This window comes from Fukomys damarensis, unplaced genomic scaffold, assembly GCF_012274545.1.
Source record: "Fukomys damarensis isolate Sample0158 unplaced genomic scaffold, DMR_v1.0_HiC HiC_scaffold_14, whole genome shotgun sequence".
In the NCBI taxonomy this organism is placed as follows: Eukaryota; Metazoa; Chordata; class Mammalia; order Rodentia; family Bathyergidae; genus Fukomys; species Fukomys damarensis.
This window is the reverse complement of record NW_022900926.1, coordinates 28,847,184-28,859,066: the sequence shown is the minus strand read 5'-3', so window position 1 is coordinate 28,859,066 and position 11,883 is coordinate 28,847,184. Positions and strand designations below refer to the sequence as shown.

Sequence of the window (11,883 nt, the reverse complement as noted above, 5' to 3'; positions counted from 1 at the left end):
CATATCGATGTATAGGAAATTATACATAAAAAGTTACTTCAAAACAGAGACCTATTTCCTTCCCTTTCTCATACATTGTGTCCTTTTTTTGGTCAGTAGATGTCAGTCTCTTCTGTCATTGGTCACTGCGGTTATAAGTTACCAATCAGGTATCATGCAATGTATCTCATTGTATTTTGTGCCAGAAGTTATTTAGCTTAATGTTTACTTTCAGTTGCCTTCTCATTTTGCCTAGTGTAACCTTTGGAAATAGAGCTGTCTGGACTAGAAAATGAAGAATGTGAGGCTTTTGGTGGGGAGTGTTTCTTCATTCTTTTTGTACCTCTTTGATAAATATAAAAATCTCATCCTATTTCACTGGAGTTTTTACTACAAGTCAAATGATTTGCTCCCCAAACATAAATATCACTGATCATCTTGAATGTGTTTCCTGCCTTCTCCCAGCCAAGGTGCTGATGACATACTACCCTCTCCCCTTTTTCCCCTCCTGTCCCTGCCTTGGAGAATCCCTCAGGTAGCGCTGGAGATCTGGCTGGGCTGTAGCTGGATGGCCCAGGGCAGCTGAAACTAGAACTCAACTCAGAGCCAGGTCCTATTTCTGCCCCTTAGTCTTGCTGGAGAAGTTGCTTAACCTAACTTTGTGGCCCTTTGAGATTCAGTCTGCCAATAACATTTGGGGATAAAAGTAGATCTGTTTGTAAGTTAGCAATGACTTCAATGAAGTTCAGAGCAAGTTGAGAAAGAGTCCTTTGACTTTTTAGTCTTTTTTTCCCCTAAAGGGAGCATTTCTGACTTAACTAATTTGCTGGAATATGACAGCTGACACTGTAGTTGCTCTTTGAGATTAATTAGAAATGCAGCCTCCTCCTGGTTTCCAGAAAGTGAACTGATAATTTTTTTTTTTTTTTAGTTTTCGGTATATAAGAACACAAGCTTATGAATGTTAACCCTGCCAGGGCAGGATCATCCTTCAGGATTATTGGCCATTTACCCTAGGCCTAAAATGTAGTTTCAGTTTTTTCGGTATTCTCTTTTAGTGGTAGTCGAGGTAGCAGAAGCCTAATTCTTCTGGCTGATATTCTGGTTTGGTGAGTGTCTGTGGACATTATGCAGACTTGGTCTTGGTCCAGGCCAGTGGTTTAGCATGGTGGAGGGGTAGGCGTCCGTGGGTAGCAGCCAGGAATGTGCCAAGAGATAGAACACTTGTGACTTGATCAGTTTAATCCAACAGTAGGACAGTGTTCCTTAGGTCTCTTTGTTGGTTAAGCCCGTTACTAATTTTCCTCAAAGTTAACATTGTTGTTCTTAAACTGGGATCTCGAAAGTATAACACACTGAAAATGTTGTTTAGGTGTTTCCATGTGAAACATTATCCCAAGTTATGGAGCACTTTTAAGCCCCTTTTCGTAGGCTCGACATGCTTTTGAGCTCCATTGTTATAAACAGATGCCTTTGACAAAGCTTGCGGTACTGGGACCCTGCCTGAGGGCTTTGTTGCACACTAGGCGGGAGGAATGGGACAGAGCTCAGCTCCTATGAGGTGGAGGCCTTCCGATCAGCACCAGCATTTTACGCATCAGCTGTGAAACCTCATTCATAGTTTTGAAGTAACTCTGGATAATATAATGAACTTTTCCCCCAGTAATTGTTTTTTTAAGGGTTTCAAAGCCCACAGGAAAATGGAACGGCCTCCAGCGGTGATGTCTCCAACTAGGAGCAAAGTAAATATCAAAGCTGTTGTGATCAGGGGGACAAATTTTATAAATTTAAGTGAAGAGGAGATTGTTGTGGTGCTTTTTCTGCTGAAAAGGATTGTGCTGAATCTAGGTTAGGAGGTTTAGGGAGCGACTCAGAATTTGGCTTGAAAAGACTCTGTCCCTGCCTTCCTCCAGAGGCCCTGGCTCGAGGGGCCTGATCATGCTAAGCAGTTTCTGAGTTACCCTTAATAGCTTTATGGGTTCCTTGAAAACAGACCCAGTTCAACCTCTTTATATAGAGCCAGAAGGTGTCTTTATCCAAGTATTGAAACAAAAACAAAAATAACTGTGCTTAAACATCTGTTCCTAAGTGAGCCACTCTTCCTTTATAAATAAGATGAAATCATTGTCAAGTAGGAATCAACTTTTGTGTAATCTTAAAAACCTGAAAGGAAAAAAAAAAAAAAAACCTGGGCAGGGGCCAATATAACAGCTTTTTCGGATAGTTTAGGAAAAATGTTTTTGTTTAATCTTTTTAATGAATCTTTAAAGAAAATATTTGTGCCCTCTTAAAGATGGTGAAGCCCACAATGAACTGAAGATCTCAGTGTTAAATGCTGCAAATGGACAAACACAAATCAGAGGCCCATACTTCAGTGGGCTCGTGTTTCTCCTCTGAAGGATCCTTAGACTGCATGGGATTAGCCTAACTGATTTCCCTGCCGTCTGTGTGGGTGTCTGTGTCAGCTCTCTGGATGTACCCTAGAACACTGGGGCAAGGAGAACCTTCACGGTGGACAGGAGTACCCAGAGAGGCGAGCCTGCTTTGCCTGTGCTCTGCGGGATACTGAAGAGTGGCCAGGGCTATGTGGATAGGTAGAGAAGAGAGGGGTCTCATGCCATGAAGGTTCTCTCCAAGCCTCCCTGCCCTATCTGCTGGAAAGCCTCAGTGAGACACAGGAAAGACAAAAATGTTCTGAGTTCTGTGGCAGTGTCCATATACTTGGTGGAGAGCAGTTTCTCGACGCGTTATCTTTCCTTTGCTCCAGAACCAATAGCAGTTTGAGATGTTTGATGGGATCGACACCACTGATGCTTTTTCACAAATAAGGACATTGACAACTCAGAAGTCCTTGCTATTCCTAGAAAGTGCTATGAACTCCACACCGAATCCACTGTTAGAAGGTCACTGTTTCTAACCATCACTGAGAACAGAGGAGCTGCAACATAACCACCCAGGTGCCTCTTTCACATGTGGGTTTGCAGAACACATCTGTACTCTCTTCGTTTAAGAGTCCTGCCTCCTTCTGATCTGAGGTAATGCTCACAGCCAAACTGTTAAATGTGCAAAAGGTGTCTCTGCAGCACTTGAGCACTTAACTGCAGTACCTTGAAAAGTAGCTTTAATATTGAACAATTTCAGAAGCAGACATGGCTTTTAAATGAATTTTCATTTTCTAAAGTGGCAAGATTCTTTATTTTTTGCATCTCGTTATTTTAACAACTGTACTGCTAGGTGTGATTTTTGACATCCCAGCAAGGCAAAGCTGTAAGCTTACCAGATGCCACTTAACTTATGGTGCATTTTGTCAAATCCTCTTTTACACAATGTATGCAAGCTTAATATAGCTTCCACAGCCCTGGAAACTTTGTTTTCAGGATTGCAAAATTAAATTGTCTGAGCTTGTGCAAATCCCAGGATAGATTTCAAAAGGGAGTTTTAGAGTCTGAGTATTATTATCATGGGCTCTTTTAGCAGTAAATTAAGGGCCAAGCCATAACCCCAGGGTCAGGATGTGATTCTGTCTCCTTTCTCCTACCTCATGCCCTCATTCCGCACATCTTTTTTGTGGCCTCCCCTCCTGTGCAGATGCGAGACAGGAGACCCAAGCAGATGTGGCTGTCCTGAGGGGTAGACCAGCTGTTCTCTTCAGCTCATACATTGGCATCACTTGGGAAGGTTTTTAAAAACACCCTTTATAGGGTCCCAGGTTTTCTGATTCACTTGGTCTCAGCACAGTGTTTCTGAAAGCCCCCAGCAAAGCTAACATGAAGCTAGCATTGAGGCTCACTGTTAGGCAGGATTCAGGTGGTCACGGTTACATTTCTTTGTGTTCCCCCAGAGGCTCATGTCCTGAAAGGGAAGAGATGGCATCTTTTTACTGCATTGTTCTCTGTGCCAATAGGCTCTCGAATCACTAAACGGTGTTGAAGTTCAAAAAAATGAAGCATCCAATTTGGTTGTAATATACACTAGACATTTTGAATAATCAAGTTGCATTCTCGTTGATGCCTTAAAATCCACCCCCCCTGTTGGAAATTTTACCCTGAAATACATGTCTCCTGACAGGCATTGGCAGAAATATGCATGTGTTCACATTTAAAAAGAAAAATAAGTAGAAAATATGTATGTCCAAGGAGAATCATTAGTACTTATTTGTGACTTTGAGCTGTTTTGGAAACAAATTATTTTATACTTTATATGTCTGTGTGTGTAGTTGGAGGCTTAGTACCTGCTACCCACTTGATCTAACTTGTGCATCACGATTCTTCACAAGATGAGAGAGAAGTAGTTCTCTCCAAGGAGCCAGGTTCTGTGTATTACTCAGCCCACTTTCCCACTGCAAGTTTGGGCTGTTCTCTGGTTCTCCCTTGGACCAGGCTCCTGTTGGGACCACATTACAAGCCACTACTTTTCTGAAGCCTGCCTTGGCAACCCATTCCAAAGTGGCGCTTCTATCTTTGTTGCCTTACACTTTCCATTTGTTCCACCCAGGCTTGTGTGGGCTTCCAGACTACCTTAGACTGTACTGAGGTGTTTCCAGCTTTGGGAGTCTTTTTGTGGATAGGAACTATCTTCTAGTTATTTGAAGACAGAATAAGCCTGTAATTGGTGCCCATCAAATTGATTGAAAGTTAGAAGCTAAGTGTTGAGCTTTCATCCTGACTGTATTTTCATTGTATTAGGACACTGTTGAGGTGGAGGTAGAACAGAAAAGGCAGGTGGGTCAGAGTAGCCTGGGTTGCTTTGTGGCATTCACTTTGTCATGTGCCAGCTCTATCAAAAGCATATGTCAGGCCACCATGGTGGACCAGCATACTTGTATCAGTTGACTGTGTTCTGAAATACCCAAGCAAAGATGAGTTCATCTTTTTACCCCACAGAGTAATGGACCAAGGCCAGGCATGAAGACATCTAAAATGAAGAAAGGGCCATTTTAGTTGACACACAAAGTTGCCAGATATTGTAGGTATTAGTCACTTATATTGGGGCCATGCTGTTCTTTGTTGAACAATGTAAGAGAGATGAAATGAACACCAAGCTGGGCATGTGAAGCGATGTCAAAGAAAGACACAGAAAGTGGTAAGATGGGGTGGAGATGGATGTGGGCAGGATGGAAAGAGAAAATGCCACAGTACTTGGAATGCAGTGTGGAGGTGCTCTGGGAACTGCAGAAGCACACAGGAGGAGACATTCGAGAATTTAAGCTGCCAGCACACACAAATGGTTCTATTCAAGAAAACATAATCATACAGTGCTCAGATCTGATTAGGAACTTGCATCCAAAGTTTTAGTGCCTCCACCCCTCGATATTTCTGCTCCTCCTTGTCCCTTAATCTGGGTGATTTTTGTCCTCACTACCTGGAATGAATGTTCTCTTGGCCCATGCTCCCTAAGCCTTCCCGTGGTTACTCACTGCTAAGACCCTGCTTTTAACCCCTCTTCTGTGAAGGTTTCCCACAGGGCTGGCCTCGCCTCTCTTCTCACATTCACCCAGCAACTCGTGCCATCTGCTGCTCTGCCTGTACTGTCCGTCACGCTCTGCACCCTTTTAGGCTAAGGACCTTCTCTTTCTCTTTTCTGTCCTGGTCTTCACTCCATCCCCAGCACATGTACCAGATCAAGCCTTTCTGCACTTATAATTCTGTGCTTGGCACAAGTTGGCCTAACTCAGGCATCAAGCTACCCTAAGGTTGCTGTGTTGCCTCACCATCCCTGAGTCTCCTAGGCTGGCTGGCTGGGAGACAGAAAGCTGCTTAGGCCTAATGTTGAGGTACAGAGTGAACTCAGTAAGGCTGTTTCCTGTGTGTGCTCTCAGGAAATTCTATGCCTTGATTTCAGAGCAACCTTAGCTTCACTGCAGATGGTTAGCCAGGCCTTGCCTCTCTGATCCCAGCGATTGTGACACTGGATTATGTTATTTGCGAAAATCCTAAATATTGTTTAGGCACCGTTTTCCACACTGGACTCAAATGATAGCCAGAGTGGTGCGAGATGAATGAAACTGCTTGCCCTTGACCCAGGTCTCTGTGAGACTGCAGAGTGAGTGCCAGGCACAGATGGAGGTGCTTGGTGTCTTTGGTGGCCTGTTGATACTAATGCTGAGTGACTTGATTGTTACTTTTAACCTCTTGTTATTTCTCAGAGTGCTGAACAGATCACCACACTGTGTAGGGGCTTTAACGACACCCAGACCAAGAGTATGGAAGGACCCAGGGAGAGTCAGGACCCTCCTCCGAGGCCTCTGGCCCGCCACCTCTCTGATGCAGACCGCCTCCGGAAGGTCATCCAGGAGCTTGTGGACACGGAGAAGTCTTATGTGAAGGTAATGGGAAGTGCTGGGCATGCGCTCCTCTCGCGGACATTGAGTTGCGTACTAGCAGAGGCCTCAGATCACCTCTGTCCCAGACATCTGCCAATTACAAAGTAGACACCTGTTCCTTGAAGCATCAGGGAGGGAAGAGTGAGAGAATGAAAGAGCTGAGAGGACCCAGAAAAAAAATTCAGATTCTTGACTCATTTTGTTACCAAGGTAGCTCTCACTATGGAAATAAATGTTCTAGTTTGTCATTTGCAATCTGTGGGAAGGAGTCTGTACTGCTTTAGTAAAAGAGACTAGAGATCACTTTAGGTGACAAGGACTAAGGAGCAATCTGTATACAAGTGGCTGAATACCAGCCCCAGAGCCCAGGCAGACCCCAGGCCATCCCTGCCCATGGGAGTCACTGCGCAGAACAGAGGCCCACATGTGGGCCTCTTGGTCATCACACAAGAATGTTCTCATACCACGATAAAGGCATACCTTCTGAGTATCTTGAGTACTCGGAGAATTCTCTTTATCTCCAGTTATGAACAGAGGAGCCTGGGAAAGCAGAGCTGTTTAGGTACTTGCTTGAAGCTCTGGAGCTACTGTAAACTCATTTTGTCAGTTACTGGAACAGCATGGCACAGGCAGCCGCTGAGATTCCAGGCCTGGCTTTGCACCTTTGGGTGCATGTGGGGCAACCTTTCCATCTGGCCCCGTTCTTCCAGGAGTGAGGTGTTCATTCCAGGAGTTCAGGTTGGCACAAATGTGGCTAGTACTTTCTTTCTCCACAGGACATACAAGAACTTCTCCTTTCAGTCATATTATTGCTGTTTCCCTGGACATTACCAAAGGTCTTAGCCGAAGCTCCTTCCTTCCTTTGGACTATAGAGGAGAAAGAAAAGTCAATAGGAGAGACAACATTTCAGTTTCATTTTCCATCATGTCTTCCCTTGGGTCCAGTGTAGAGAGATGAAGTGGCCACCAGGGAGTTCAGCATGTATCCACAGTGACCTTTGTCCAAGTGGCTCTGTGAGCTGTGAATGTTTTCGAGACTTCAGAGCCCTTCTGATATTTTGGGAAAAGTCATGGAGCCCTTGTAGGTAGAGTTAGGAGCAGGGTTGAAAGTAGGACCCAAGTCCCTTTTGTCCTCATGGATTTCTGCCTTCCTGTGAGGCCACACTGCACTAGGAAGGTTATTTCAGTGTGAGGTTAGTAGCATATTGAGGTGGATGTTGTGGTCAAGCAGACACGACGAACCACTCACTTCTCTGCAAGAAACCTGCACTTTGTCTTCGTAGGGCCTCTGGCTTCGTGGCTCTGTCACCCCCAGCGCAGTGCGATCTGCTCTTGCTGTGCAGTAAGTCCTCTGAATGGCCGGCACTGGCCTGGATGGGAGTGACTGCCGCATTGCCACTGTCTGTAGAAATAACCACACTGGATGCCCACTATGATTCACACACTCCCCACTGTTTTTAAAATTCTGATGTTGTTATTTAACACAGAATTTTCCTTGTCATTCTTTAACCTGGATCCCCGCATGCTCCTTGAAATTTGCAACATTTGTGTGTTCCCCGAGATTGTATTGAGCGACTTCTCACATCTCAGGCTGTTGTGGAATGTGGTGAGGGCGGGAAGTTTCTATAGTTGCAAACCCATCAGCATCACGGGCCTGGCTTTGCTTTCAGGACCAACACCATGAAGAGTCTCAGAGTGCTCTGGGCTTTGTGCAGCTCTCTGGGTCTTAGATTTGAACCTTGTAAAATGGGGGAGTCTGTGTAGCTGACTTCTACTCAGGCATGTCTAGGATTTTAGGACTCAGAGTTCTTCATAATAAATGAAACATGAAAGAGAAATCTTTTCTGTCTCTAAATTATATTTCTATCACTAAATTAAATTGGTCTTGGCTTCAAATTAATAAATTGGAAAACTTGAGTGGATTTTATAAATGCAGTGAATCCCCACTCTGCTGTGCTGCTAGAGCCCACTTGACGAGGGCCCCAATTATGGCTTAGATTTTAAACATGACTGCTAATCTTCAGAGGCCTTTTCTTGCATTGGAACATGGGAGTTTGAAATTCGCTGGTGTGTGAAGCCCAGAGTTGAAGAGCTCCTCAATCTTGCGCTGTCCCTCCCAGATCCATGCTAGAGCCGTCACTGTGCAGGGGCAGAAGCCTGATCCCCAGCTGCCGTGGTCACACCTGACAGCGGTACTAAACCTGGCCACATTTCACTTCTCTTATAGAGAAATGAGGGCTCCATGGTCTGGAGGCAGCCTGTTTGGCAGAGAGCCTCTAAGCAGAGTGTGTGATAGAGCAGTAAGGGGATATGCAGAGCTCAGATGATGGTGCTAATGTGTGTTAACCTTTGTATTAGGGGAGCAAAAACAATCACTTCTAGGGTCAAGAATTTCAACAAGACCAACTTCATCATTACTAATTGGGAGCTGCTGTCAGGGCTACTGGGCTCTCTTGGGTACTTTAGAGATTTAAGTATAAAAGAATCTCTTCTTTCAGGATCTGAGTTGTCTCTTTGAATTATACCTGGAGCCACTTCAGAATGAGACTTTCCTTACCCAAGACGAGGTAAATATTCACTTTTTATCTGTTTGTTGACCCTTTGCCAGGCCAGTGTCTGTTTGCTTTTTAGCACACCTCCTAGGAACTATATACACCGATTTCAAAGGAACAACCGAGACTCAGGTTCTTCAGAAAGTCCCCCATGTGTCTCCATATGTGGCCTCTGTTGCATGAGCTCAGTGGCAGAAGTGAAAAGGCTGGATGGTCATGATCTTTTGTGTAGGGAGGAAGTATGGCCAAAATACTTCTCAGTGTGTGCATTTTTAATATTAAATCACAAGTATTCATTTTTTTGTTTTCTGCTGGTTTCTATCTTTCCTGACTTGAATTCCAGGAGTTTTATATCCACTTGAAAAGTTATGGCAGAAAAAACAAATTGTAGCATTTATAGTCTCTCTACATACAAATTATACACTCTTCTGTCAAGGGTTTGCCTCTGCCTTGATCCTGGGAATGCTTCCTTTGGTTGATGTGTGGGCCTGAGAATTAGCAGGCCTCTAGCTTGTCCTGGCTAACACTTCTCAAACTCCACCCTTCACCTAGATGGAGTCCCTCTTTGGAAGCTTGCCAGAGATGCTGGAGTTTCAGAAGGTGTTTCTGGAGACTCTGGAGGATGGAATCTCAGCCTCCTCTGACTTTGATATACTGGAAACTCCCTCGCAGTTTAGAGTAAGTATTTTTATACTTAAAGCAAAAAGAGGTGTGCATGGCACAAATTTTTCCTTGAAAAAGAAACTGTTCCTTGTCAAGATAAATTTAGTGTTTGTACTTTTTCCCCTAGCAGGTGGTAAGAGGAGCCTACATTTTTTTTTCTCCTAGAGTAGTTGCTTCTGGCAGTCAGAAGTCTGGGCAGCTCTACCTCTATGGAGTCACCTGGCTGCTGACCCTACATGTGCTCTTTGTTCATCTTTCTAGAAGGATGTCTAGGGCAATTACTGCTGAAACAACAGCACCTACTGCACACCTGGGAGGCTAGGGCAGAGATTAGTTTACAGATGACTTGATAGAGGCTTCTTTTCTGCGAGGTGTCAGTGTTAGTGCCACGGCTGCCAGGAAGCCCCTCCAGGGACAAGAAGGCAGAAAGTGGTGGAAAGGGTCAGGAGGTATACAATGAGCACCATTCATCCCAAGTAATCAAGAGTTGGCTCTATTAGTTCACTCTTGGGATCTACGTAGCCCACCTTTCCAGATCTGTCTGTCTGTCTGTGTCTGTCTGTCTATCTATCTAATCTTAGCATTTTTTGTGCCATGATTGAACACTGGATCAGAAGGCTGTGTTGCCAGGAATTTTTCCCATCAAGCTGAAGGTCCACTGTGGGGATGCACGGGCTGACCTCCATCTGCTGAGTGAATGGAGTGGTCCTGGGCTTACTTTCTTTATGACACCTAAAGCATTAGTGTTGTGCCATCTGACGGATGGACCAGGCACATTGCATACTGAGTAAACTGTGTCCGATTTGACTTTCTCTACTTCCCTTCTAGAAGTTGCTATTTTCCCTTGGAGGCTCTTTCCTCTATTATGCGGACCATTTTAAACTGTACAGTGGGTTCTGTGCCAACCATATTAAAGTACAGAAGGTTCTTGAGCGAGGTGAGTTGTTTGTACCTTTATAACTTTGCTTTTTGGTTTGTTAACTGTTAATAAAGGGCAATTCATATTTAACAGTATGGATAAATGCAATTTGAACAGATAGGCTCCATTTTTTGACCTTGAAAGTGACAAGTCAAAGATAATATTTTCAATTTATTGATAATAGTGAACAGGTGTCCCTAAGAACAGAGACGCCTCTTTGTCATGCATTGCTTTGCTGTTAAATTGCATTTGAACTCTTTTTCTCTCTGCATTCCATTCTTTAAAACCTCACAACTATAGTCCTTGTGTGTGGTAGAAAGAAATGGATGCTATAAGTTTTTGTTCTTGTTTTGTCAACTCTGTTCTTAAATCCCAGAAGCTACTACAAACTACCGCCATGAAACCCACAGGATGTGTTAGCTAAAATTAAATTCTCTTTGGTGAATCTAGGAAGAACTTGTTTCTTCAGAGGCTGGTTCTGGGATCCTTTCTGCATTGTCATGAAGGGTATGGAGAGGTTTTTTCCTGACTCTTGGAGTGTTTAACCATTTCCACTGATGTGGCTTTGCCACTTGGTTTAAAGGCAAAATTTCAGGGTATCCCAGAAACCCCCAGTTTTAAAAATGGAGTCTTGGAATGGTTGTAATCAATAAGACCCAGACAAAATCCATCTTCTCTAGACACTTTAAACAAAGGCCTAACTCCACTGGCATTTTGTCCCACAAACATCTTATAGTCTACAGTAAAATAAGAGCATTCAATGCTCTGTAACTCCTTTTTCATAAAGATGAAGGATTATTTCATTATTGACTTGGTTTGGCAGGCATGTCCCAAAATGGTACTGTGTGGACTAGATCAGTGGTGGCAAAACTATAGCACACGTGCCGCAATAGGCTATTTATCATCTTTGAAAGCTCTAAAGGGTTCGCCATCACTGTCCTTCTAGATGCTGTAGCTTTTGCTCTTGACACAGAACCTTAAATATCTTCATTCAAATTAGTTGCATTCCAAACAGCTGGTCAACTAGCACCAACTGGTTGAATCCAAAGTGGCAACTGGTGTGTTCTTGGTACCTATACTAAATGTACCTGGATTCCTGTGTGAATCCTTCATGGGACTCATGCACTGAACAGAAAGGCAGTTCTCATTGACAGAAGGGTTCTAATGTCATACTTACAAGAAAGGAACTGCAACCCTGAGGTAATAATTTAGTCTACTTGAAACTGGAGAAGGCTTCAGGGCTTATTTAACTAATTTCAAAGGAAAAATGATAACTGCTTTTCTATACAGGATAAGCACAAACAGTGCTAGTGAAGCCAGTGGGAGAAACACTGGCCATTATGCTGTATAACTGTCTTTGTAGGCTATGGCTTAGGGTCTGGAAATGTTCTGTGGCTTTAAGAATTGTTTTAAACTCACTTTTTTTTTTTTTTTTTTTTTTTTCCCCC

The 11,883-nt window shown here is 43.7% G+C and overlaps 1 protein-coding gene across 1 annotated transcript in view; it reads left to right on the top strand.

Moving 5' to 3' along the window:
* Tiam2 (TIAM Rac1 associated GEF 2) overlaps positions 1-11,883 on the top strand; it is a 129,537-nt gene that overhangs the window by 109,145 nt on the left and 8,509 nt on the right. The window contains exons 16-19 of the mRNA XM_033763161.1: positions 6,125-6,304; positions 8,800-8,868; positions 9,406-9,531; positions 10,345-10,453. Of these exons, the coding sequence (XP_033619052.1) occupies positions 6,125-6,304; positions 8,800-8,868; positions 9,406-9,531; positions 10,345-10,453 (484 nt within the window). The remainder of the gene's footprint in view (positions 1-6,124; positions 6,305-8,799; positions 8,869-9,405; positions 9,532-10,344; positions 10,454-11,883) is intronic.